Source organism: Balearica regulorum, chromosome 2 (genome assembly GCF_011004875.1).
Source record: "Balearica regulorum gibbericeps isolate bBalReg1 chromosome 2, bBalReg1.pri, whole genome shotgun sequence".
NCBI lineage: Eukaryota > Metazoa > Chordata > Aves > Gruiformes > Gruidae > Balearica > Balearica regulorum.
In genome coordinates this window covers 54,783,148-54,810,365 of record NC_046185.1, presented here as the reverse complement: position 1 = coordinate 54,810,365, position 27,218 = coordinate 54,783,148, and the positions used below count along the sequence as shown (strand labels likewise).

The 27,218-nt window shown below is 41.8% G+C and overlaps 1 protein-coding gene across 50 annotated transcripts in view; it reads left to right on the top strand.

Annotated features, from left to right (window-relative positions):
• EPB41L3 (erythrocyte membrane protein band 4.1 like 3) overlaps nt 1-27,218 on the top strand; it is a 145,439-nt gene that overhangs the window by 108,024 nt on the left and 10,197 nt on the right. For 13 of the 50 annotated variants that reach the window (XM_075744369.1, XM_075744345.1, XM_075744367.1 and 10 more), the window contains exons 6-17: nt 1,272-1,347; nt 2,775-2,993; nt 3,308-3,395; nt 7,734-7,886; nt 9,888-9,985; nt 11,330-11,505; nt 13,617-13,837; nt 17,443-18,009; nt 22,061-22,114; nt 24,001-24,036; nt 24,205-24,270; nt 24,754-24,945. In XM_075744369.1, the coding sequence (XP_075600484.1) occupies nt 1,272-1,347; nt 2,775-2,993; nt 3,308-3,395; nt 7,734-7,886; nt 9,888-9,985; nt 11,330-11,505; nt 13,617-13,837; nt 17,443-18,009; nt 22,061-22,114; nt 24,001-24,036; nt 24,205-24,270; nt 24,754-24,945 (1,946 nt within the window). The remainder of the gene's footprint in view (nt 1-1,271; nt 1,348-2,774; nt 2,994-3,307; nt 3,396-7,733; nt 7,887-9,887; nt 9,986-11,329; nt 11,506-13,616; nt 13,838-17,442; nt 18,010-22,060; nt 22,115-24,000; nt 24,037-24,204; nt 24,271-24,753; nt 24,946-27,218) is intronic. The other 37 variants (XM_075744393.1, XM_075744387.1, XM_075744381.1 and 34 more) reach the window with 12 other exon arrangements.

Below are 27,218 nucleotides of genomic sequence, written 5' to 3'. Positions count from 1 at the left end.
CCCAATTAGGACAACCATACTGTATTTCCAGGCAAGTGGACATTCACTTTGTCCATCATATAAGCTTTCTTACCAGAGAGTGTTCCAGATAAACCTTCAAACCCCGTACTCTTTAGGGGGTATATAGACAGAAGGTGCCTCTGCATTGGAAATCATGGGAAAGCCCTGCCCTGCAGGGTTGAGAAGGAAGAGTGCTGTTTTTCACAGTGTTCGTGAGCACCTTGTCATCACACAGCCAGTATGGACTTTTCAAGAGAGATTGATTTATTTCCAGTTAGATTTGTAATTTGACATCAGTGAGTTTCAGAGAACAGAAGTGTCATTGCTTTGGTTTTTTGACTACAGAAATGCTGTAATTTATGTGGTAGAAATACTTACAAGAGGTATATCCCACAACAGAGGCCTCGGTGAAAAGTCCTGTTACTGAAAAACCACTGTGTTGCTTGTTAGCACACTGTGGTTTGGGGTTTTCTTACTGCTTTTTATTTGCATTTGAGACATGCACTAGTATAACCTGTCCCTGTTTTCAGAATAGCTTTTGTATTTACATACCATGTTCAACTCTTTTTTTTTTTTTTTTTTAGTCTTGATATTCTTTCTTTACAACATTTAAAGCTAAAAATTTCACAAACTGGTGACGCAAGCTAGTATCCATCCCATGGGTCACCTAAACTTACTGCAATAACTAAATAAGAATTCCCCAGTGTTATGTACTGGTTTTTCAGTCGTGCTCTCTGTGTTCGTCCTTGCAGTTTTGTCTGCACAGTAATTTATGTCTGCTGGAGACAGGAGCTATGTGCTGAGGCAGCACTCTGAGAGGATGCTGTGAGCTGGTTTGGGCAGCCAGAACTCGGCACATCACCCCGCTCCGGCGCCCATTCGTACCCTGTGGCGCTGCCAGCGCCTCTGCGTTTTGGGTTACTGGGTTTTAAGGCCTGTATAGGCTGTGTTTTCAGATGGTTAATTCCAGTAAACGTTATTTTCGGACTGAGGGGTTTTTTTAGTGTTAGCAATAAATTAGTGCTCCCTTAGGGTCCTGGCTTCAGTGGAAATCTTACTAAATAAGAAGAGAGGTGTAAAATCTGATCTAATACTGTCATTGTGAGAGCGAAAAGTAGTATCTTCAGAACGATGTATGGGAAAAAGATCCTATATCCTCTTCTTATGAATTGCTTAGCTGGGGTATTTTTAAGTCTGCTGGTAATTGAACAGCATGAGCATCTCCGTTTGCACTTACAGTGTACTTTCAGTCAACCTGTGCTCTTTTCCAGGTGGTGCTTGGCAGTTTGCATTTAATGTGAAATTCTACCCTCCAGACCCTGCCCAGCTATCTGAAGATATTACCAGGTGTTTAAAACATCAAATACCTTTCTAGAAGGGGCTTAAAAGCTGTTCTTGGTAGCACTTACACTCTAATTATCCAAGAAAAGGAATGTTTTGTATTCCTGTTGGCTTCCTTTCTCTTATGAGCTTACGGAATATATGTGATGCTTTGGCAGAAGAGACGCTGTGAACAGTGGCTGTCCTCTGAGCTAAGAAAACTTTTCCTTTTCTGTAGTGTAACCTTAAACCCAAGCTTTTCCAATATACGTATTCCCAAGAGTTGATTTGACTTTTCACAAAGATGCCTGATGCCCAGTTTTGCCAGTGGTAACAAGTTATTGTTGTCAGTAAAATCGTAACTGTGAAAGGAAAGAACTGGGATGAGAATAAGCATGCTTGTAAATTTTGTATTGCATTTGAAGAGGTCAGCAGTTGATGCGCATGGTACAGGGAATGTGGTGGTAAGGAATGGCAGCTCCCTGCTATCCAAGTCAGTTGGCTCAGCAACCTGCGCCTCTGCTCTCTGGTTTTGTATACAGATGGCAAGCACAACCAAAAAAAAAACCCCAACCCTCACCTGCTTCCCTCCTTGGTATAAGGCAGGAAGCCTTTGGAGCCATGATGAGTTTTATGCCATCAGCAAGCCATTCCCGAGCCTGTTCTAACATTTTGCAACCTGTGGATATTTTTAACCTTTGCTGCTTTGTGGATTACTTGTTGCTTTTACGGTAACATGGAGCCTTTGGCTTAGATCAGACATCCCCTGTGCTAGGCACTGTGCAGAAAAGCAGTGCGCCAAGAGTTCGCACTTAAAGAGAGGTCTTCCAAAAGAAAGGATTGCTTTTTTCCTTGTCACCCGCAGATCTCCCCTGGGAACTCTGTGCCTTCACCACAAAGCCAACGCTCTTCGCTTTTTTTCTGATTTCTTCTATCTGGTGGTGCCTTGCGCTGCTTGTCAGTGTGTTTTTAACAGCATTTACTGTTTACATGTATTTTTGAGAAAGCTTGAGAGTTTGCTAAAGAGACAACTTAAGTTTTTTGAATGTCTTGGAGTTAAGCTACCCATTAGTGAGCAGTATTTAGGGGTTTTTTTTCCTCCTTAAAGAAAAAAATTATCAGCTAGCTATGTATCTTAGTGATTTATGATAGAAACCTGGTATGTTTAATGGGTAATTCTCCAGCCAGGTCACTAAACAAAGTAATAACCTATTTTATTAAGAAATCTCTGTGCTGCTTTATAAAGATAAATTAGACATTGCTACCTATACGTTAGGCAAGGGTGGTTGTTTTTAAAATTATTATTATGCTTGTTAACTCCTGAAAAACCTTGGGCTTTGGAATTTTCTACTAATTAGTAAATGAACCGAGGCCTCTTGCCGGTCCTTGGCAGCACTCCTTTGGGGGCAGCGGTGGAGGAGCACTTCCTGAGCCGGCTCGGTGCTCCCTTGCAGGTACTACCTCTGCTTGCAGCTGAGAGATGACATCGTGTCGGGTCGGCTGCCCTGCTCGTTCGTCACCCTGGCCCTGCTGGGCTCCTACACCGTGCAGTCAGAGCTCGGCGACTACGACCCCGACGAGTACGGCAGCGACTACGTCAGCGAATTTCGCTTTGCGCCAAATCACACTAAAGAGCTGGAGGATAAAGTGATCGAGCTGCACAAGAGCCACAGGTGGGCAGAGGGCATCAAGCGTGGGCTGTAGCCTGCCTTCAGGTACCGTCTTGGTGCATCAGGAAATGTTATCAAATCAGCTGCAGTATACTTAATAAGAATATTTTTTGGACAAACTCCTCTCCGTGTCTTTGGTTAGAGAAGAGCTTTGCAGCATGAAAGGGTCTGCACCAGAGCTTTGGCTCTGGCAGGCACCCAGCTACCTAAGGGGCACAGCTGTAGTTCTGACAGGCTGAAAATGTTTTGCAGCTGCTGGCTTTTATTCGGATTCTGTTTCCTTAATATTGATGCTAGAATTGGTTGCTTTTCCTCAGGGGAATGACACCTGCAGAGGCTGAGATGCATTTCCTGGAGAATGCCAAAAAACTGTCCATGTATGGAGTAGATCTCCATCATGCTAAGGTATGGACTCTTTAATTCTTTCATCAGTCATCTTTCTCCGGTGGCATAGTAGTTGAAGCTGCATGGACTCCCTGATTTATTTTTTTTTTGTTTTGAGATGGGCATTTTGTGGGATAAATCATGTGTCAACATGAGGAAAGATGACCTACGGCATAGAATCATAGAATCATAAAATCATTTTGGTTGGAAAAGACCTTGAAGATCATCAAGTCCAACCGTTAACCTAACACTGACAAGTCCACCACTGAACCATGTCCCTAAGCACCACATCTACACGTCCTTTAAATACCTCCAGGCATGGTGACTCAACCACTTCCCTGGGCAGCCTGTTATAGGCATAAATATATCTTGTAACTGTAACATAACTTAGCCTATAGATTGAAAGATGTTGCACATCAGCCTTTCACGTTGATTAAACAACCAAATCCTTTGGGAGAATATTGAATGGATGGAGTAATGAGGAAGGATATTAGAAGCTGTCCAGAGAGTGATCAATTGTCATTTCATTCAGCTACATTTTCCAATTTAATAAGGCCAACTATGGTATCTTAACTAGGTAAGCAGATCATTTCTAACACTGCAGAGAACTTTCAAGCAATTCTTTAGCCGTGCTGAAAACCTAATCAGATTGATAGTTATGGGGAGACAGCAGCTTGTCTCTCTTCTGAAGTGTGGTCGTTGTAGTTGACTGGAAGGGCAATAATTCTGCTGAAAACATTCTCCCATGATGAAGTAGTTTCTCTAATCATCGGCAGAGTAAGTTATGAATAAAACATGGTCATTCTTATCGTGGTTTGGGAGAGCCACCTACCAGCCTTGTGTTGGTTGTCTGGTTTTTGGTTTTTGATGGGTTTTTGTCCAAATAAATAATTACTTTTTTTTTTTTTCCCATCGCTCTTCAAAGTAAGGCTAATGGATTTTAACATCTTTGAGGTTAGCAAGCATCCGTGGCAAATGAGTGCTGAACAAAGAATCCTGAGCTGTGGAGAGCGCTGCATTTTCTGTAAAGGTCAAATTATTGTGAGCCTGTTTTTATGCTGCAGCAGATCCTTTCAAGAACCAAGATAAATTTGCAGCTTGAATCTTGAAAGGGCCTGCAACCGTGTACCTGGGGCATTTCATAGGAGCTGTGCATGTGTGTTACAGAATTCAAGGCAATCTTTTGTGTTCTGTTAATTGCCTTCCCTGAAAATGAAAAATCTGGGTATGGCTCAGTGGGCAGCACTCTACCAGGAGGCATGCCGCTGCCTTCCCTGTGTCTTGCAGATAGGCACAAAATCTTGAGGCTCATTTGGAGCAAAGATAGAAATGAATTGGCGAATGTCACTCAGTAGCTTTTTTCCAACATCCTTTGTCCAACGCAAAGAAATCTTCAAGACAGCAACAAGGTGAGTTCCTGTTCTAAATACGTTACAGGCTTTGTTACTGAAAATTTAACATTGCATAGGGTTAAGGCCTAAGTATTTTTTTCTGAATATTAGAGAAAAGCTGTGAAATTTAAAATAGGGTATCCTGAGTGTGTTGGGTCTGGCTGAGATGGAGTTAATTCTCCCCACAGCAGCCCTCATGGTGCTGTGTATTGGTAGCTAGCAAGGTGTTGGTAACACACCAGCGTTTTGGCTACTACTGAGCAGTGCCAGCACACATCAAGGCTTTCCAACATTTCTTTTTCCCCAGCAGCAGGCTGGGGGTGGGCAAGATCTTGGGAGGGGACACAGCCAGGATAGCTAACCCAAACTGACCAAAGGGATATTCCATACCATATGATGTCATGCTCAGCAGTAAGAAACTGAGAATAGGGGGAGGAACAGGGCGGGGGCATTCGTTGGTTTTTTTTTTACAATGTTTGTCTTCCGGAGTAAGGGGGCATGCTTACTGAAGCCCTACTTCCCAGGAAGGGGCTGGACATCGCCTGCTGATGGGAAGTAGAGAATAATCTTTGCTTTTTGCTTTGCTTCTGCGCGCGGCTTTTTGCTTTAGCTACATTAAACTGCCTTTATCTCGACCCACGAGTTTGCGGTTGTTTTTCTCCATCTTCCTTTCTCCCCTCCCTGCCTTGCTGAGGAGGCGAGTGATAGAGCGGCTCTGGTGGGCACCTGGCCCCCAGACAGGGTCAACCCATCACACCTGAGATAACCATTTTATTTTTTTTCTAAACAATATTAGTATCCAGTTTTACTCTTGTTTTTCATACAGAAAGACTCAGAGCAAGAGAAGTTGGTAGACAAGCCAATCTCTCTCTAAAGTGATGTTCTTAATTGAAAAAGCTGCAGTGCTAACCAAATTGGGCCTGTCTGTGTGTTAAGAAACCCAACAGAAATCTTGGAAACTGAGCTGAAGGTGGGAAAAGCAGACTCTGCTTGAGAAGTAATTTAGCTTTAATTAGGTGTGCAAGTGAGATCTGATGGTATCAGGCTTGGGGACAAGTGTCACGCCATGGCAGGTGTCTGTATGTAAATGTCAATTCATTAAGGCTGTGCCAGTATCTTAGGTATTCAACAGATGCTGGATTCGCCAGCTGCTGTTAAAAACTAGTTCTCAATTATCCAACACAAGGCTACGATAAAAAATGAGTTCAAATAGACAGATTTGTCCTCTGGCCTGTCACCGCTCTGATAAAGCCCCCATTCGTATGCAGGGCTGCGGGGGTGTGCAGCTCAGCATCTCCTGCCTCGGATATTACAGCTAACAGTTTTCTGTTCCGTGCAACTACATCGCTCCTGAAAAAAATCAAATTCTTTAATTCAGGTTTCGTTTTACCCCAGTAGTGTCACATTGCAAAGCAGTCTCTGACACAAACGAGTAACAGAAGCTGTGAATGGACTTAGATCTGCTGCAAAGGTGGGCACGAGGGAAGAAGGCATTTCTCAACAGGTTTTTGAGAAAATATATCAAAAGAAGGAGCCCCTTGCACCTACAGCTATGTGCCATATGTGAGCACGCGTGCGTGTCAGGCATTTGCCAGGCAGCGGCATTACTGGCAATGAGACTTTCTTTTTTAGAATGTATTCACTGTATTTAGACATTAGTCTGCTTAGGAGGAAACTGTGAAATTGAAGTCCACTGAAAAAGTTAGATTTGTCTCTTCTGTAGTACCTCACAATGATATCACACAAGAGCTTTACTTAGAAAAAATGTAGCTTTAAGGAGTAATACCATCATTGTTGGAACACACACTCTCTGTTGGTGTGGTTTCTAACACTGAAGTGACTTTGTGGCACTAATTCTGTGTTGTGTCTCTGATTTTAAAACATTTTTTTTTTCTTTTTACTTCAAGCTGTGCCGTAGTCTTTTCATCATGACTGACTGTGCCTGCCTTTGTGTTCATCTTAAAATGTAATCAGATTTTCACTGTGTGCCTAAAAGATAGCTTGTTGGGAAAATGAGAGAAAAATGATTAATTCATTTCATGGTTATCATAGGGTGACAACTTCATAGCATCTGTTGTCAGACTTTTGTACCTTTAAGTTATTTTAAAATAATTACCACAGAACTCTGTGCTTTAAGGTAGATATTTCTTGTCTCCGGCAGTATTAGTACTTAGCTAAATGAAAAAAAAACAGAATTATGCAATCTAGTGGTGGTAGCAAACAGTGAAGATTGGTTTTAGACTATTTGAAGGCTTCTAAAGGAAAGAGAAGTGTATACTTCCTACTTAAAAAAATACGTATTTATGGGTATATTCTTAAAAGATTGTGGCCAAATCTTTGATACTGCTAATGTGCCTGACCTACAGCTTCCCTGTCAAAACCGGGTTATAGCATAGCTACAGTCATACACTTTTAAAAGCATCTTTCTGGTCCAAATGCCCAACTTTCTGCCTGCTGGTCATTTCAAAGTGAAAATACCGAGCATAGGCACAACAGCATTAAACAAACTAAAGCCAAGATGAGCAAACTACAAAAGAAAAATCTATCTAAGGATTCACAAGGCTTAGTCATGGAGATGAGTGATGCCAAGAGAAGTAAATTCGTATGCTGTCCTACTTACTTTCGATCTGGAATTTATGCTAGTAATACTTTTTTTTTTATTATGCTAATAAAATTTTGCTATATGGTTAATATTCTTTTAATAATGTCTAAAATTTCCCTGCTCCTTTTGGAGTTTTTCTAAAATCTAAGGAAACATTAACAATACTCGGTTTCTCTCACCCTGCCCAACCTTACTATTACTTGCATGAATCCAGTCAATGAGTAGGGTAGCTCTCAGAAATCAGGTCACTACAGCTGATGCATTAAAAAGACATAGCTCAGATAGAAACATAGTGTACAAGAACCTGTAGTACTGTAGGATCTAAGGAGAGAAATATTCAACAAAGTGCATTGCTTGCTTTTGCAGGATTCTGAAGGAGTGGAAATCATGCTAGGAGTTTGTGCAAGTGGTCTCTTAATATATCGAGACAGACTCAGAATAAATAGATTTGCCTGGCCAAAGGTTCTGAAAATTTCCTACAAGAGGAACAACTTCTACATCAAAATCCGGCCAGGGGAGGTAAGGGTATCCTGACACTCCTTAGTGAGTGAACCTTTTCAAAAAACCCGTGTTCTCATTGATTTGTTGATTTGTCATGTCTTACAAGCCTTTAACATTCCTCTCCATTTATATCTTTTAACTTGTGCTGATTTTCTTAGGAAAGATTAGGTAAATACTTTATTTAAAATACAGGTAAAATCTTCTTTTGGTGTTTTTCTGTTTACATCCATGAACTAACGTAAAGAACAAATACGGACGGCCATCTGCATGTGAAAAGCTCATCCATATTGTGAATACTTTGGGAATTTAAGTAACATATTGCTTATTCATGGAGTGGTCGTCATCCACCGTCACGTTCTATACTAAATTAGTGTCTATTCCTCTTACCCACTAAGAGATGTAGACAGGCCATACCCAATTTTATAAGCATATCCGACTAGTACATTTGGAGTTGGTGGCTACATGCATTAGCCCTCCCAGGCCCAGAGGAGCTCATCTTCTGACTCTGGAGAAGGTGATGTGAAATCTCATACAGTGAGTGCCCTCTCGTGGCTCATAGCAAACACCAGCCTCATGGGTTGAGCGTGCAACTCGCCCAGAAATAAGATGACAAATCTTAGGAAAAAGCCCAGGAGGAGTTCGCTAGCATCAGAGCCAAAGGAGCGTCTCTATTTTAAGTGCTGGTACAATAATTGGTCTGTGATAGATGAAAAACCCATATGCGTTTCAGAAGGTGGAGCTGCCTAGCAGGACAGAAATCACCTGGATGAGGACTGGCATTTCTCCCTTAACACAGTATGGCAGTTGGGAGTCCCAAGCCAATGTCGCCAGTACTGACTTCATCAGTGACCTGGGAAGTCTGCTAGGGCCCCCCACCGGCTCCAGGTCCTGAGCCTTTTTTAGAGTCCTAAACCAAAATCCACAAACCTACATCTCCTGCCTCTCAGCAGACAGTTTTAGTAACTAAATTCGCAGTCTTCAGTTTGATGTAAAAAACAGAACAAAAGAAAAAAACCAACCCCAAACCCAAACAAATAGCCACTGATGTTCCCAATGCCTGCACTCAAGCTCTCCACCACTGAAGTCCTATTGAGCTCTGCTGGTTTTGATACGTAGCACCCTGTGACCAGGTCATAGTTCTTTATGCAAAATAATCAATGCAGTCTCTTTCCAAATCACATTCAACGATAATGTGATTCATCATCCCATGTGTCGCTTCCATCATCTTTATTGTTTTGCTATTTCCTGCTTTGTTTCTCTCTGTCAGCTCCCCATAGGGATCTGGACTTCCTTACAAGTGCCCTTCTGCCTACCTTTCCCCGGTCACAGCAACACTATTGCACCTACTCAGCTATCTGCATGTAGCCATCAACATCTTACAGCGGTTGTAGCTGGCACAGCTTTTGCATCTGGAATATATAAATCTGCAGCACAACCTAGAAAAGGTCTCTTTATATCCCCAGATGAGTCTTTCAATTACCTGTCTTTTCCTCATCCTCCCCAGAGATAAATTAGCTAAAACCACTGTGATTTACTAACTCTAGTTCTTTCACTGTAAATCTTCTTAATCTAAGGCTGTGTGAGACCAGATCAGTCCCTGGGGACTATTGCTTCCCTCCAGGCTATTATCAGGCTTCCCACTGTTGTTTAAACTAGTGAAGTTAAAACAACAGGGTTAAAACACTTAAATGATGTTTTTCACAGAAGTCTCCCAAGTCTTAACTGATCTTCATTACTATAAGGCATAAAAGATCACTGTCACCATCAAAAACCTCTTGCTCATTATCTGGGTTCCCCCCCCAAAAATGATCCTCAGAGGTTTCCTTTGATTATCACTCACAGCTTCCTTCCCAGACAGTAGTCTGTAGAATATGCATATATGTGATAATATACATGAGCGTATACATTCACCCTTGCAATGAGATGATACAGATGGAGGAAATGAAGATGAACCTGTGTACACTGTCTAAAAATAGATGCATAGCATCAAATACATCCTTTTTCTTTTTTCCTGCCTAGTTTGAGCAGTTTGAAAGCACTATTGGGTTTAAGTTGCCAAATCATCGTGCTGCAAAGCGCTTATGGAAAGTGTGTGTTGAGCACCATACATTTTTCAGGTATGTGGATTTCTTTTCCTAAAGGTGTGCCATAAAATGCCACAGAAAAGAATGATTCTGTCAGCAGAGACAAAAGCCTTCAAATCAAATTGTCTTTTTGATCACGAGATATCTCTGAACAGACAAAGAAAAGTTGTTCCTTCTTAAAAATGTAAAATGTTTCACCTAAATTATTTTTACTGTTCCAGATAGATACCAAATGTTTAAAATCACCATATGGTCCCAATTAATTGTTTTGCATTATCTGTGCCATGATATTATTAGCTGCTATAATTAAAGAGATGAAGGACTCTGCTGCACTTCTGCACATATGCTTGTATAGGGAGAACAACCTATATGGAAAGATACTGGGGGATATTGGTAAGAGTTTTAAAAAAAAAAAAAAGGAGATTTTTATTTAATTACATATGCAAATGTAGACACTAGTCAGTGTCTACACTCAATCTGTAGCTGTAATTTTTATATTCCTAGTGAAATTTGCAGCTATGTTTTTGACATCTAAGAAGACCTGAGAAAAGTTTGGGATAGTGGAATAAATGCTGTAATTAGTTTGTACTGAGATAGTCAGCAAGGAGATACTTAGCAATGGGAACCCAAAAGGGTGAGATTTCCAATGGTGTGACAGGGCATCCAGCGCTTAAAAATCCCTCTCAAGATGTTTGGGAGAAGTGAAGAATTTCTCTCCTTTCTTGAAAAAATTGGTTCAGGCTGTCTGTATGTTCATATGAAATGCAGTCTTCATGGCAAAAGATCTAAAAAGAAATTGAGTGTGCATTTTTTGGGTGTTTTCTGATTTTTAATAGAATATCAATGTCTAAAGCGTAAACTCCATAGCAGGAGAATGGCTTCTTCAGGTAAACTCCCATAGCCAAAATACAAAAGGTGGGAAGGCTCTAACCTGAAAAATGTCTGCGACCCTGTGAATGAATACTGCCCTGCATTCACTGGAAATCTGTTCTGGCCCTGTCCTCAGCACAGCAGCACCATGTTAAATTGGAAGTATGAGATATATATCTGTATTTCAGCCCAGATCAGAGGCCCTGATACAAGGGGCACCTTAGTTTTAGTTTTGGTGATCAGAAAATCATAAGTCTGATTTTCAAGCAGGAAGGTACTGAGTGATTCTTGCCCGTTAGGAAGAGCAGAGCTCTTCAAATGCATGAGCGAAGTGGTTTTGTCATGCTGTACACAGGGCATCCTTTGATTCCCTTTTAGCCGCAGATCCGTGAGGCACAGGTTACGACGGAGAGTGATGCCCAACGGTCGTCTCCACTCATCTGCAGAAATAGTGGACCGATTCTTGGAGGAGGGGGAGTAACGGGTGCACTGCTTGGTGTGTTTTAGGCTCCTGCTGCCAGAAGCACCTCCAAAGAAGTTCCTCACGCTGGGCTCCAAGTTTCGCTACAGCGGCCGGACGCAGGCCCAGACGAGAAGAGCCAGCGCCCTCATAGACCGTCCCGCACCTTACTTTGAGCGGTCTTCTAGTAAACGTTACACTATGTCTCGCAGCTTAGATGGGGGTAAGGTCCTCTTAATTGACTTTGTCAAAAGTTGTCATCACAGTGGTCACTGCTTTAGATTAGGTACAAACCTCTCGTCATCTCATCTCCTTGAGCTTCAGCGGAGTGGTGGCTGTGAGTACCTGCACGTTCACTGCAGGGCTAGGGGAGGGTGCAGAGAAGTACTGTCCCAACTTACAATGTGGTTGCCTGGAGGAGGTCCTTGGGAGCCCACTCTTTGTGGAGCCCCTCTCCTTGGCCTCACACCTGCAAAGCACTTCCCCGCTTTGGGGAAGGACGGGGTGCCTGGACCTGCCTACCCGAGCAAGTCAGGCTTCAGTGCTTTTTCAGGGTTTGCATGAGTAACTGTTTGGGTTTTGGTTTAACTTGGCTTTTTTCCTACATAGGTTTTTCATTTAAGTATATGTTACAATTCATAAACGAATTATTTCCCTTGATTGAGTCATAACAGTTGCTTCCGATTACCTCGCATCCTAGTCAGAGGAGCGCTAACAGGCTTTTTCCATACATTACTTTTGAAGGTGTGAGATGGAGAGTAACATACACAGGTTTATAGTATGTCCTTCCTCCTCCTCCTCTCTTTCTCCATGGTTCGTGGAGGTCACGGTTCTGCTGCTCTCTTAGGTTAAACCAGCGTGTGATTCAGAGTCTCAGCTACTTCATCAGCTGTTGCTGTTGTCAGCTATTGAGCAAAAAGAGGTTGTAGTTTATTTTTGTAGGAAAAAAGCCTGAGACTAAATTCAGAATTGTCACAGTTTAAAAAAAAAAAAAACAGGTGAATTCTCCCGCAGAGTATCACAAACGAATTGCAGTGAGTATAGCTGATGGTGGGGAGGGGGAGAAGCTTTGATTTAAAAGTACTAGTGACAAGCCTTCTTTTCTTCCCCTAAAGGTGCTGCTTGTCACTAATTATTTTGGAATCTTCTAATTCTGGTGTGCTTCTTGCTTGTTACCAAGCAACTGGTGACCTGATTGCTGTGCATGTGTCTCAAAGCAGAAATTATCCCTCTGCGTTATTTTGTTTGTAGCATCTAAACAAGATGTCTCCCTCTACTCCCTTTGCTTTCTCTCACCTCCTAAGCTCATTCCCAAGAGACAAGATACCTGAAACACTTTTCCCCAGCATTTCTTAGACTCCACGAGGTTTTTATGATGTTAATTTGCTTAAGCGCAAATGGGGAAAAGAGGTTTTTATTAATCAATGATTATGAGTTCCTCACTGATGTTGTTACTGTAACGCAAACATGGCTCTTAACATTCTGCATCGTGATTACGCTGTGATCCCGGCCCTGTCATTTGTTACAGATGCAAGTAACTTCATAAATTTGAATAGTCCTATTGACTTAGAAATTAGTTACACAATAGTCGAGAGCAGGGTCTGGGTATGTATTAATGTTCTGATTATATTCTATCTGTAAATTTACTATTTATTTCAAAATCATTTATATATATTTAAGTTTGCTGAATTATTGAACGTTTACATCCTAAAATATTCTGGTTTGATCCCCTGAATTGAATGCCATCACTTCCCAGAATTTTTTAGGATAACGACCTCACTTAACTGGCAGACTTTAATACTCGATAATACAAAGATCCCATTTCTTGATTCTCAGATATTATGCCTGTGTTACATCAATATTGTCATTTCCTGCAATGGAGCACATTACTTACCGTGCATTTGATCTGCATTGTTATATTCTGCCAGATTTTTTAAAAAAAATCTCTTCCACCCCCATGGCTGATGTCATAGCTGGTTTTCCTTGTGTTTCCTGCCTGATAACTGTGGCAACGCGTTGATTTTTTTCTGATGTTTTACTGCAGTAGCACTTTTAATGGCTTGCTAACATTTAACAACTGTGTAATGCGCACATTAGCTACAGTAATGTGTGTATACACATCCACAATACATGTTTATGCATATAAAAGCTACAAGCTTTATTTCAAGTAAACAGTTTATTTAAATGTATGCACATGCTTCTGGTTTCCTGAAACGTGACATAGTTGTGTTTTCAGCAATATCTCAAATGTTTTACTAACCCAGCTTTTTAATTTTACGCAGCTTCTCAGCAAAAGCTATTTCAGACTTTCCCTCTTTAAATATTTGCTTTTAGCATCAGTGAATGAAAACCATGAAATGTACATGAAGGATTCTGTGTCTGCTGCAGAGGTTGGTACTGGCCAGTACGCCACAACAAAGGGCATCTCTCAGACCAACTTGATAACCACTGTGACTCCAGAGAAAAAGGCAGAAGAAGAGAAAGATGATGAAGAGGGGAAAAAGAAAAGAGCAGAGGAAGTCACCCCGGTCTCGGCAATACGCCATGACACCAAGGTAGAGTTTTGAGGATTTTGTATTAAACTGACCTGCCTGGAGAGCACTCGGAGAAATGCAGAATTGTTTAGGGGGGGAGGGCGGAGATACCTACTAGATACCTATACTAGAATATACGTGGTGGTATGTACATGTATATACGAGTCTCGAATCAGTATTTTTATAGTCCTTTTGCATTTCATACGATGTTGTATAAGTTAGTTCCTGCCTCAGACTGTTTTTTGAAATCCATTCAAGAGTCAGCACAGTGTTTTTACATAGCATTTAAGAGGTCTTTAGGAAATACCCAAAAGTAGCCTGGCAATGCACATCTTGCTCCTTTGGTTGTATTTTGACTTTAGTATGGGCATCATGGTTTTTATTTTTTGACAAGGCAACAAAATGGTTCTGGGTTCTTGTCTGTAGCTCTGTGCTTTAAACTATTGTATTTTTCTCATTTATTTCTCATAAGGCTCTGTTTCCTTGCACGTATTTCACTGAGCATTTTCCTCTATTATCTTTTGGGGATTAATACACTACTATAAGCTTTTTTCTTCCCTGGCTTACAAAAGCATTTACTTCCCTCATTTGAGGTTTTGCATTGAAGAAAACTGGTTTTAATGATGATTCTCTGCTCAGTTGTTAAATTTGATTCATCCCTCACCATCTCCAATCCCACCACCACCGCATATACGTACACGCGTGGCTGTGCATTATATCTACTGAGTTATTGAGATGATGTAAATCAAACGGGGACAGAGGAGATCTCAGAGATTGACAGTGAAGAGAAATAAGGTAGAATCAGAAAAGATGGGGTGTAAAATGTCCTCTGTTTCTTTTACATTGAGGAGAAGAAAACAGAATATGAAATATTGAATCTAGGATATCATTCAAAAAGCGTACTATGGAATGCACTTGCTAAACAAGTAAGATTTACCTTCTTCATTTATGACGAAAAACCTTGATGTATACCTTTACACCCACAAAACTGTCAGGCGTGCAGATGTTAGAACCTGAACTTCTAGCCTTATCATATAAGGCCACAATAACTAAAGGATCAAGTCCTCAACAAAGACTTGCAATTAAGGTACCAAAACCCAGAAACAAATTGAATTACTGAAACTTGCCGATGAGAAAAGATTTTCTTTTGAAAGTGTGCCCTGTAATCGTAGCATTAAAAAAAAATCTGTAAAATATAACTGGGATCTTCTTGAAACTCCGTTAGTTTCTGCATGGAGAAACATTGATGAAAATCAAATATGCAGAAAATATCCAATAGAAACTAATTCTGTTCCAAGTGTTTGCTAATTTAGGTCAATGGAGAGATCAGCTGCATTTTGAAGATCATCTGTTCCTTATATATGGCTAGAAATAGTCAAAGTTATTTTTAGGAGAGTATTTTGATGGCACTTAAACATGCACAAATGAATGATTTTTACCACCACCACCCCCCAATGAAGAGGTGGGTTCTGTTTAAACCATCCCATAAAGAGCTTCAGTTCTATAAGCCTATAGAGATCTCAGTCCTGCTTCCACTGGACCTGCTAACAGTTTTGTCATTCATCTTAAAGAGAATAGGGTCTGAAGAAACTCAGGACAAATTTGAAATCAAATTCCTGTTTAAGGGTATATAAATTTTATAGGTAGGTTTTCAACTTTTCCACTAAGACATTTTTCCTTTGGTTTATCCATAACTATTTAAGTACCAGAAGTTATTCTAAATATTAACACTGCAAAGATGGCACTAAGTGAATAGTCTGTATTAGCAAAGAATAAATTTACTTTGGCTTTTTTGCCTTGACAATATAAAGAGAAGTTCTGTGTATTTAGCTCACATAAAGTCTTGTGAGTCCATCAGCATTAAATTTTGACTTGAGCTTACTGCATTAAGCCCATAAAGATGACGTTTGTAAGTGGTTTGAAGTTAGGCTTAGGTTTGGTTGCTTAATTCAGGAATACAGATGGTCTGAACTGATTGTTTTTTTAACTGTTCTGGTTAGAGAAGAGAGAGAAGCAAAATATTAAGAGGAGAGGGAGGAGCTCCTCTGTGTTAAATATTGGGCTTAAATCCCATTCCCACCATTACTATACCTGGTAAAGATTAGGCTTAGTAGCTGGCATTGATGCAACCTGTGTGTAAAACTTGGATCCTGCTTGTTACCTCAGATTTGACACCAGCTTGTACAGGCAAATCCTGTTTTGGCTTTGAAGTCATTTTGCTCTTGAGAGCTGGGAGTGCCAGTGGGGTTGAAATGCCTTTTGTAGCCCCTCGGGGAGATGCGGGGTGGATGGAGCAGCTCAGGCACTTAGGGTTTGGTCATGGAGCCAGCGTGCCACTTCAGCTAAGTGCGCATAGCTGACTTTGGCCAAAACGTCTCCGATCCATCGGCACGGTGGCAGGTCTGTTGTACCGCAGTATTTTGGTGCCAATGGTGGTTGTAGTCCTAAAGAGCGGTCGTGGCTGCCCACAGGGAGCGTGTTAGGTGATGGCCACCCCTCCTGCTCAATCACCTCCCTCCTCCTACCAACTTTTTGTCCATGAATGACCTTAAAGACTGGTTGAGTGCCCTACAAGCGGTATATCAAAGCAAATCCTGCTTGTTGGTAGCCAATATTCTTTGCATTGTGGTAAAATTTGTAGCAAAAGCTTGGGTACATTTTTATCTCTTCGCTATGGGTAAAGAGTCACTTTTTGGCTATGAGGAGATGTGGCTGTGTGGGGCACGGACCTCTCTCTGGTCAGCCTGCCTTTCAGATCCCCAGCGAGAGAGCACAGGGTCTGCCTGGCCAAAACCCTCCATTCCCTTCTTTCAACGTGCTGCCGGGAGGGGACCAGCCCCCGGCGCTGTCTGCTCCAGCTCGTGGTGGGCAGAAACGAGGGCAGGGCAGTGGGGACGCCCGGCGGAGGCCAGCCTGGGTGGTGATGGGAGCCATGCTGAGGAGCTGGCTGCTGGGCTAGGTATCGAGCTAGTACAGTTTTTTCACATCAGTAACAGCTGACATATGGATTTATGCCCCACCCCCAAACCAGAATGTGTTTTATTTAGGTTTAGGACCCAGATTTTGTTTTTTTTAAATATTGGGAATTTGGGAACTTACTTAGAGTTTTAAAATCCTTAGGGTTTTAATTATTACAGCTGAGGTAGTGCAAGGCATAGATGGGAAGCGTCTGGCCCCCTCTGTGTCTCCTCCTGACTGCAGGAATGCTGTCACAAGCAGTGTTGGTATTAGAAATATGTTCCCTCGTTTCTTTGTTGCTCTCCATGTACTTCATGTTTGAAGGCTCCTTATGATTTGAAGCCAGATCAGTAAATGGAAATTGGCAGCACCTGAAACTCCACATATGGCCGTGAAGGTTTTTATGTAAATCCCGTGCTGCAGATGACTAGACAAATGCTGAATCAAGAAGTTGTCTTTTGTAAGCTGTAACCCTGATTCACTAATACCTGTGGTGTGCGGCGTGGGAACACGCACCATTTAACTCAGTGGAAATCTGTGGTGTTAAAATACTGTTTATAATTTTATATATATATAATTTATCGTCACGGAAGAAAATTAACTAATTACAGTTTTCTTTTTGTCCTTTTGCTTTTGCGCCTTGTTTGCTGCTCTTTCCCTGTCACCAGCCATCTTTGCTTGGCACTGACTCCCACCATCCCTCGCCATCCTCGCAGCCTGGCCCCCATGCATCTTCAGCAAAGCTTCGGAGGAGATGCAAGGAGAGCGCTCGAACAAAGTCCGTAGGTTGTGAGGCGCCCAAAGAGAGCGCTCCAAAGCACGGCGAGTCGGAGCCAGACTCTGACAGAAAGGGGCGAGTTTGCTCCGCCGAGCAAGACGTGGCTTTCGGCTATAAGCAAAAAGCTGGCAAAGGCGGAACGCTGTTTTCCTTCTCCTTGCAACTTCCAGAGTCATTTCCTTCCCTCCTGGATGATGACGGCTACCTGTCACTCCCTAACCTCTCCGAAACCAACCTCCTGCCTGCCAGCGTGCAGCACTACCTTCCCATCCGCTCCCCCTCCCTGGTGCCTTGCTTCCTCTTCATTTTTTTCTTTCTGCTCTCTGCCTCTTTCTCAGTGCCATACGCCCTCACTCTCTCCTTTCCTCTGGCTATGTGCCTCTGCTACCTGGAGCCCAAGGCGGCCTCCTTGAGTGCCTCACTTGCCAATGACCTGAGTGACAGTTCAGAGGAAGAGGTGTGTACCTCGGCATCGAACACACTCTTTTTCGTGTTCAGTGCTTCAGTCCTAACCAGTGTTAGATTGCTGCAATAGTGGTCCTACTTTCAGAGCCTCATTTCTGTCTGTGCTGATATGTTAGAAGGGGTGGTTTGGATTTTTTTTTTTTGTTTGGGGGTTGTTTTTTGGGGGTTTTTTCCTTCTTTTTTTTCTTTTTTTTCTCGTGTTGGGAGTGCAGCTCGGGGCCCAGGGTTAGGCACAACACTGTGTGGAAGTGGCTTGGTTTGGACTGTGTCAGCTGATGCGAAGGGACTTGCACTAAACAAACTGCCACTCATCAGCTCTGAAGTATTGTATCTGAACCGACCAAGACCTTTTTCTTCCCCATATCAGTTTATGCCAGGGTTAGAATAGTTATCTAAATAGTGGGTATTAAGTACAATTTCCTGCATAATTACATATACGTATATGCGTATGTATATACATTATATAACTAGCTACCCAGTAATAATGGGCACCCTCACCAACCTCAGCACATTCAAAATTCAGGTGGACTCAACTTTTTGCAAGAGTCTGTCAGTTGTAGCCCGAGCCCAGAAAAAGACTTTCTGCTCCAGCGAAATTTGGATCTGAATTTTCAGCCTTGATCCCATCTCTGCTGCAGATGAGATTGTTTTCCCGTGCTTAACTCCAACGTAACGGTGAGAGAGGTCAGATTGGGACAGCTGTTCCGCAGCTGTTGGGGGAGCACGCCATGCGGGCCATCTTGCCGTTTGCAGTGTTCGGTTAGCACTGCCAAAACCGATGCCTCAGGCCACCAGGGTTATCACAGGCAGATAAACCAACTGCAGGAGGAGTCCACAGCGGTTCTGGGAACCGTGGATGTGATAATATATCCAGAAGAAGGAAAGGAATCTGCTTCTTTAAGTAACAGAGTAACTGGTGTCAGTTTTTGCTGGTGCCTAGTTATTCTTTGTCGACAGAATAAAATAATGGGGTCATTTTTCCCCCTTTTTTCCTTTTTCCCCTTCATCTTCAAATGCAAAAATACGGTTTTGCTTTGTATGTAAAAGAAAAACAACCCCACAGATCAGATAATCACAGACCAGTTGGCTGTTCGTAAAATACCGTCTTGGCCACTTGTCAATGCTGTTGCAGTAGTTGTCCTCAATAAACCAGCTTGTGCATCTAAACGTATGTGTAAACCGCCACTGTTGGTTTTTGTAAGACTTGGTACAGGATTTCATTTCCTTTTTATGGAAAGCCAAAAGTCTCCTCAATTTATCTTGTAAAAACATTGTCTTTATACGCTTTTGGCTCTGTGATGCCTAACAACTAAATAATAACGTGCAATTTCTGATAAAAGGCATCCAAAATGTTGCTGTCTCATTTTGTGTCCTCATTTTGAGATAGCATTTAGGTCTCAATTTGCATTAGCTCTGCACTTGGATTAATCTAATAGCAATAACAGCATTAATACAGTGCCAGCTCCAGAGGCAATAACGAGGCAGTGTTTATGTAATACATTGCTCTGTTCCTCTTTCAGAAATGAGCGCTTCTTTTTGTTAGTAAAGTTAGGAAGTATTGAGCATAAAAACATATAAAATAGACTTTTTAGTGTCGCTCTTTTACGAGGGTGATTACTCTGGCAGTGCTTCCTGGCAGACAACACAGACTTGTGCCTAATCCAGGGGGTATTTCTTGTTCAAAATATTGCATGAAAGTGAATATGTTTTAAACTCGGGCATGTCTGCATTACATTGGCAAAACAAATCACAGCAATTACGATCTCGAATTAGAAGAGGTGCAGCTGCAGCATCTCAGGAGATAGCTGCCTTCCCTTTCTGCTCGATCCCTTGCCCGTCCACAAGCCCCACCGGCAGCTGCCTTTCATTCAGTGCACCGCAGCCCCTCTCGGAGTTGAGCCTGACCTTTCTTGCTCTCCACTCCAGAGGACACCTGCCTTGCTGAGCCTTAATTCGCCATTCCCTGCTCTGCAATAACCCCAGATCTTTATTTCAAGTAACTCAGTAATGCTGACTTTCACTCCATGGCTGTTGATTGGCTTGTTAGCAGACATGTATGTTGCAACAAAGCGAATTTTATGCCTTATTTAGGATTTCATTGCTGTTATGGTAATAGACATAGAAAACCCTTTTTTTCCCCCCCATTTCACAAAAGGTTGCACCCAGTGATGAAGAATAATTAGGGTACTGCAACTAGTACCCTAAACCAATCTCATACCTCGCTGAGCTCCGTTCTCCTTTGAGCAGCACATCTAGAGGCAGTCCGTGCAGTCAGAGACACAATCTCACCCCTTAGATTTCATTATCTTCTATGTTCGTACCTTAGCAGCTAATATTTCTATTGACTAAATGCCTAGATTCATTAATTCCTCTCTTTTTGTAAATAGGAGTGACAATGCATAGATTTTTTTTTTATATATTGCCATACCTTTACAAGTGCTTACAATGTTATAAAGATGTGAGATCCTTCACTAATAAAGAAACGATTTTTTAACACTTCAGTGAAAGCAATGTGACCAGCTAGGTAGACTATTTTGGCATTACAGTTTCATTTAAAAATAAAAGCAGTCTGTCTAGTGAGTGGTTATTGCTTGAAAAATTGCATATAACTTGCATTTGCACACTTACAGAATAGTCCAAAATGCCCGCTTATTCTTCTGCCTGTCATACAAGCAATACAAATTATTCAAAGGGAGGAATGATGGAGAACAAAGCAATGAAAAAATATCCAAAAAGCACTTTTGTGAAACATTGCACTTGTCAGAACATGACAGAAGATGGGAAATTCAAAGTTAAGACTGATACTCCATCCACCAGTAGGTTGCTTTTTTCTCTTGTTTCATAGCGCTGTGATTTGAGGATGAGATGTATTGTCCTAGCTTTAAATTACCTGCCTGGGTTACTTTAGATTATCTAAGGACCACAGAAGATCACTAATCAAAACCAGAGCTTTCACTGATGTTAAAACAACTTGGACGTGCCAGTCTGGAGCAGTAGGGAGCACTTTTTCTACTTACTAGTTTTCCATAAGCTTGCATAACATCAAAAATAGTTGTTTGAACTCTCTTCTCAGCCTGTAGTATGCTACATGCGACTTTCTGTTTATTAAATCTCGACACTTCCATTCACCACTAAAATGTTCTTCACGGTGTCGAGCAAAGCAGGGATAGATCAGTCTGAGCAATGCTGTGCTTTGTTTCATTTTACCACTTGTACCTAGTAAGTGTTTTCGGGGCGGGGGAGTTACTTTTATTTTTCTCCTGCTTTCATCCATATTCTTAAATGGAATGAGAAGTATTTTTGATTCTTTTAATGGCGATTTTCTTTCTTTTTACTATCGTTTTAACAATATCAGCTGCTCTTTATTGGAACCGAGTGGGATCTGAGCCTTACCATTACTCCGCAGACAGACAGTAGATGGGCTGGGGGTATGGTTATTTGAACTCCTTGGTAATGCAGACAGCCTCATGGTGTATAAATGTGGAGACAAGAACGACTTCTGTACAAATGAGGGGCTGAAAGTCAGGTGACTGTTAAAGTAGCCTTTTTCTTTTTTTAATTATCTTTTCCCTCTCTAGATAAAAAGTCAAATACCACATTAATCTGTATTAGCTAGAAGAAAAATTTGATTAATAATTTTCTTTGAAAAACCATTATGGGAGGAAAAGTTTGTTTAGAAAATATTAGCTTTTTTTTTTCCATTTTTTTTTTAAAGCCACCTGGCTTTCTTAAGAAAAAAAAAATTTGCTATTCTAATAATACTTTTCCAGTAATGTTTTGTTTGGCTTATAAATTTGTTCCAGTAAAGCCATATACTGTGTACAGTACGCCTCGAGTCTTCCTCTGAGTCTGTTCTGTTTACTAATATAGCATTTTTATTTTGCTTCTTTGACTTGTGCGTGGTTTGAAAAGCAGTGCTAATGCAGTTCGCAGGGATGTTGAATTTAACAGTTCCCCCGTGTGAGCTGCGTGTACTGATGAGCTGGGTTTATTCTTTATTCCTGCCTTCCTCTCGGGACCCGGTTACTTGTCTAACCAAATAGACTGACAGTGAGCAGACGGATACTGCAGCTGATGGTGAGACCACTGCCACCGAGGTTTGTACAGTTGGCCGGCACCCCGTCATGGCAAGGGGAGAGCGTTTCCCTTCGGCTCTTCCCGACCCTGAGTGCCAAAGTGCATGTCTCCTGCGGCAGCTCAGGGTCCCTCTCCGCGCCCGTGTGTGCATGTGCGCGCGAGTGTGGGAGCTTTGCTGGGGGGAGTCGAGTTTTCAGTGCTCCCTGCGGGTTCCTCTTACCTCTGGGTTTGGTTTGGGAACTGCAGCGAGGCGTCCCTGCTGCGCAGGTAGCGGGGCGGTGGCAGCGTCACCGGGAACGGTCGTGCTGGCCGGGCTGTGCCCCAGGCTGTTCAGTTTGCTTGTTTGTCTTTATAATCTGCAGCCCGTGTGAGAGAGAGGCGGGGGGAAAGACAGTAAAAAGCAGTTTTCAAATTTTCTGAATCAAGGTGTTTCCAGATCATAAACATCTGAGGTTTTCCTTGGATGTAATTTCACGTGTCATCTTCACGTACTGCCTCCGGTAGTCCAGGTATTGTCTTCAGAGGAGGCATTGTTCTGTTTTCTCTGCACTGAGAAGCCTCATATATCCACAACACGGTATATAGACCATGCAGGCAAATTCAACCCTATGTGACTCCAGTGAAGTGCATATAATGCTTTCATAATTAATATGGCTGCAGCTGCAAACATGAGCTGAATTTGGTCTGACATCTGGTAGAAGACAGAGTCTTACCACAAACACTACTGTAGGTTTTCAGCAGGATCTCATTAATATTTCAGACCGTTAAAATTATCATCAAGGAAGAATTCTGTGTGTGACGTGTCAGGGCAATTCGGCTTCGGCTGTAAATAGAATAGATTTGAGCTGAGTAATAAAGTAGTCAACAGATAAAGATTTTCCCACGGGTCATTTGACTAATTGGGACTATATGAAAAATTAACAATAAAATAGTGGTACGAGCATTAAAAGAATCCAAATGGAGCAATGACATAAAATCTGTCGAGGTGAGTGTGGAGCACAAAATGCTCTGAAGTGCCTCTTGCACTGTCTGGCTTCAGGCCTTGAGCCATGCAGAACATTAAACGTAATCCTAAACCTGTGACATTTCAAATGTGCAGTTTATTAATTAAAAATGCACGATAATCTCCCTAGCTGCCATCTTTATTTTAGGGGAAAAGATAATGTGAACTTCAGTTTTCCTTATGGATACCTGATTTTCAGGAAGTGTGGTATACTTGCCATCTGAAAATTCAGCCCTCAGAGAGGGGGCTGCTTTGGCAGTCCGTCTTGCGTTGCTTTGGAAAGCGTGAGCTGGAGTGAATTTGAGCTGAAATGTGTGCGATTCCAGAAGACCACCACTGCAGATGATAGATCCTGAAAGAATATATTCAGACTAAACATGAAATAAGATTATGGAAATACAGAAGGGGACTGAGGTTAGGGAAATTGCATTTTTGGCAAATAAAATGTGCTTCATTCTGTGGAAAGTGTTGCGGGCTGTTTAACCCTGGTGAGTTAACACGAAGCTTTGCCTGTGGCCCAAGAGATGTTCAAACTCTGGGGTTACAGACTTCCAAAGAATTTGCTGTTGCCAGTCGGTCCCAAAGCAGCCGCAATCTTAGTGAGAAGGTCCAATTGCTGCACCCTAAATAGAGGTCTATGAACGTGGAACGCACCAATGATAATTCTAAAAGGAAAATGTTTACTATTCCGTCGTTCTCAATTTACAAGTTTGAAAAGTGGAGGCTTGCTCTGAGTTAGGAGAACCGTGCAAAGTCAACCAGTGGGTCTGCTCCTTCTCCTTAAGCCCTTAGCGTAGAGAAAATGAGACCTTAACCTAGCGTGTTCCTCTCAGCAATTTTTGAAAAGCCTTCGGTCATACCGGTGGGTAAGGTGTTGTTTTCCAATCTCTCTCATGCTGGCAGTCGGATCAAGAGGAGGACGGAGATCTAAAGGCACAGGTACAGAAACGAAAGGCCCAGATGTTGCTTAAGTATCACTGTTGGAGGTGTTCACCTCTCTCAGCATGTTATTGTCGGTTCTCTGTGAAGAAATGTGTAGAAACAGCATTTTGTATCCTTTCAATACTGTGTCCCTTACTTTTCCCTTTCTTTTTTCACTTCTTTCAGAATAGTCTGATTAAGCGAATACAGGGTGAAAATGTGTATGTCAAACATAGTAATCTTATGTTAGAGGTTGGTATTGGTATATACCAGTGCATGTACGTACATGTGTGTTAGTTTTAGTGATAAACTGTGAATCTGCACTATGATGCATGAACTGTGTATTCCCACCTGCTAATAAATTAAATAGATTTTTTTTTTCTCAGATTATGATGACTCCTCTAACTTGTGCTATAAATATATATATATGCGTGCACGTATGTGTGTGTGCGTCCACGCGCATATGTATGTTTGTTAGAAGCCTCTTTATCAGGTGTAAATTACAGCGATACAGTTAAGCTCTTTAAGAGTACATTTCTACCCACTTGTACGAGATATGCTATGCTGTTATCTTTCAAAATGCCACATTTTCACAGAGTCTTGTGTCAGTGCTGTGCTCCCCAGCTCCCTGAGATGTTACCTCCCTCTTTACTAACTGAGTTGTGTGTTTTGGCTCTAAAAGTTGGTTGGCTTAGGATGTATTACAAACTGCTCTATTCTTTTAAAACTGTCCAGGACCTAGACAAAACCCAGGAAGATCTGATGAAACATCAGACCAATATAAGCGAGCTGAAACGCACCTTCTTGGAAACCTCCACAGAAACGGCTGTGTCTAACGAGTGGGAGAAGAGGCTTTCCACATCTCCCGTTCGCCTTGCCGCAAGGCAGGAGGAAGCTCCTATGATTGAACCACTAGTGCCTGAAGAGGTCAGCGTGAGCTGAAAGGCTTCATTACGTATTTGTCTATTCGTTTTTACTTTTAATAGCTCTCAGTAGATTTAGAAGCCCGTAGTTAAGAGGCCATTCCCCACTTGCAGGTGCTCCCTTTTTATCAGCACTAGGGCTGTAGCAGCAAACATGCGAGAAGGAATAGATACCTTTTATATATATATATAAAAAAATATATATATATAGTTAGAGTATGAAATTCACTGTAAGCCGCATGGCAGAACTGGGTCTCTCTAAGAGTGCAAAACACAGGCTTCCTTACAGGTTCGGTGAGCTTGAGGAAGTCCAGCCATGCGTGAAAGAAACCATGAAGGTGATGGAGAGAAAATTTAAATAATGGTGACTGGTTGGGAGCAGCAGTGTAGCGGGATGGATGGGGGTACGAAGCTTGACAAGAAAATACAGAGCAAAGGGCAGAACTCTCTCAGTCTTTGAAGGCAACGAAGAACTAATGATGATAATTAGACCCGGTCGGCCAGTGCCATAAGGGAATTGATAGTTGCTGTAGTCTGCTGAATACCGTTTTGTTGAAGACCCAACACAGATTGCTAAGCGTGTGCATTTTCATTCAGTGTGCATATGTGAAAAAAATCTTGCTCACTGTGCAGTCTTGAAGTGTTTGCAAGAAACTTGCCAATTAAAAAGATGCCTTTTATTTAGTTTGTGGGTAGATAATGAGATGTAGAGGTAACAATGTAACATTCATGTTGCCTTGAAATACATAGATCTTCAAAAAAAAAGCAGAGGATCTTGGTTTAAATCCAGTGGAGCAAAAAGAAGTATGCTTGTGTGGTCTGCATGAAGATTAATCTTTTTATTCTACTGTTGATGGGTATCTGGTTTCTGTCTCACAGGAATCATCTTTATGGTTACCACTTGTTTTTTAGCATTACAGACCAATAAATGGTCATGAAATTTGCTTCTGTCCCCGCCAGCACTGATGCAATATTGTAAGGAACTCAGCAAAAATTGGCTGGAAAGTGTAATTCGGAAGAGTCTTCTGCTTTCCCACCTTTAGAGGTTGGCATTGCAGACCCACAGCTCTCTGGAGAAGGGAATCACTGGAGACGAGCAGGTGGCACACGTCAACTTCTCCTCCTAGGGAAAGGGATGTTGCCAAGAAAAAGTCCCCAGCTCCTCTTCTCCCACATTATACCCAAGCTGGATTAAAATACCAAAAAAAGCAGACTCGGTGCCCAAAGCTTACCTTCTGGAGAGAGCGCTGAGGAGTCTTAATGTTGCTTCTGCTACCTTGTTCAGGAATCATCGCAGATCCTACAACCGTGTTTGGTTGTAGTTGAAAATATGGGATTTCTTTCTTAAAAGTAAAATTGTCAGTGTAATAAACTGAATGCATTAAACATATTAAAGATGGAAGGAACTGTTCAAAAGGGAGTGGTTGGCTAGCCAAGCCTGAATCAGAGGAATGCAGGTGAAGCAAGTTTATTATCCCCTCACTTCATTTCATGTCTGTTACTGTAGAAACTTAATTTTTAATTAAAACACACAAGCAGTAGCAAAGCGTTACACAGTCCTGTAGGCTTTACCCTGAGGAAACACATCCAAATTTAAACATTCATTTGGAAAGGAAAAGGCCAAGAGATATCCTTAGCTGGTACCTCTTCTCTTGCTGGAAGAAAAGGACTTGCTCAAGAGCAATGTCCAGTTGCTATATCTTATATGCATTTACGTAAACTACAGCGGTTCCACAAAATCTCATTGCAATGAAGGTGTTTCTGTGGAAAAATGTGAGTGGATTTGAGCCATTGGAGCCTAACTCTGAGGTGACTTCCAGCACTGAAGGACCCCTGCTGTGGATAATACCTGACCATCCTTTTTGGTGCGGCTAAGCGGGATGGTTTCAGTTCACATGTCCTGCTGCGAGAGGAATTTGTTAGGGAAGAAATGAAGTCACATAGAGGTCAAAATCAACACATTCATATCTGCTAAGAAATGAAGTCAGGATAGAGAGCACATAGAGCTGTGTTATGTAGTTGGTTCTTCTAGTCAAAGAAGTTACGCATTTAACTTAGCATATCCACTTCAAAACTATTTTCAGTGCTGTTACCTGTAGCTCTTTACTATAATAAAACAAGAACAGAAGGGAAAATACGCCCTTGCAGAAGGTGTACTGTGAGCATTTGACACCCGTGTTCGTTCCGTCAGTTTGACTGTAAGCCTGCCTAGTCACCAGTTGGTTTCATACAATAATAGGGGAAATACTTTGGTTTTCTTTAGTTATGAAAAATACA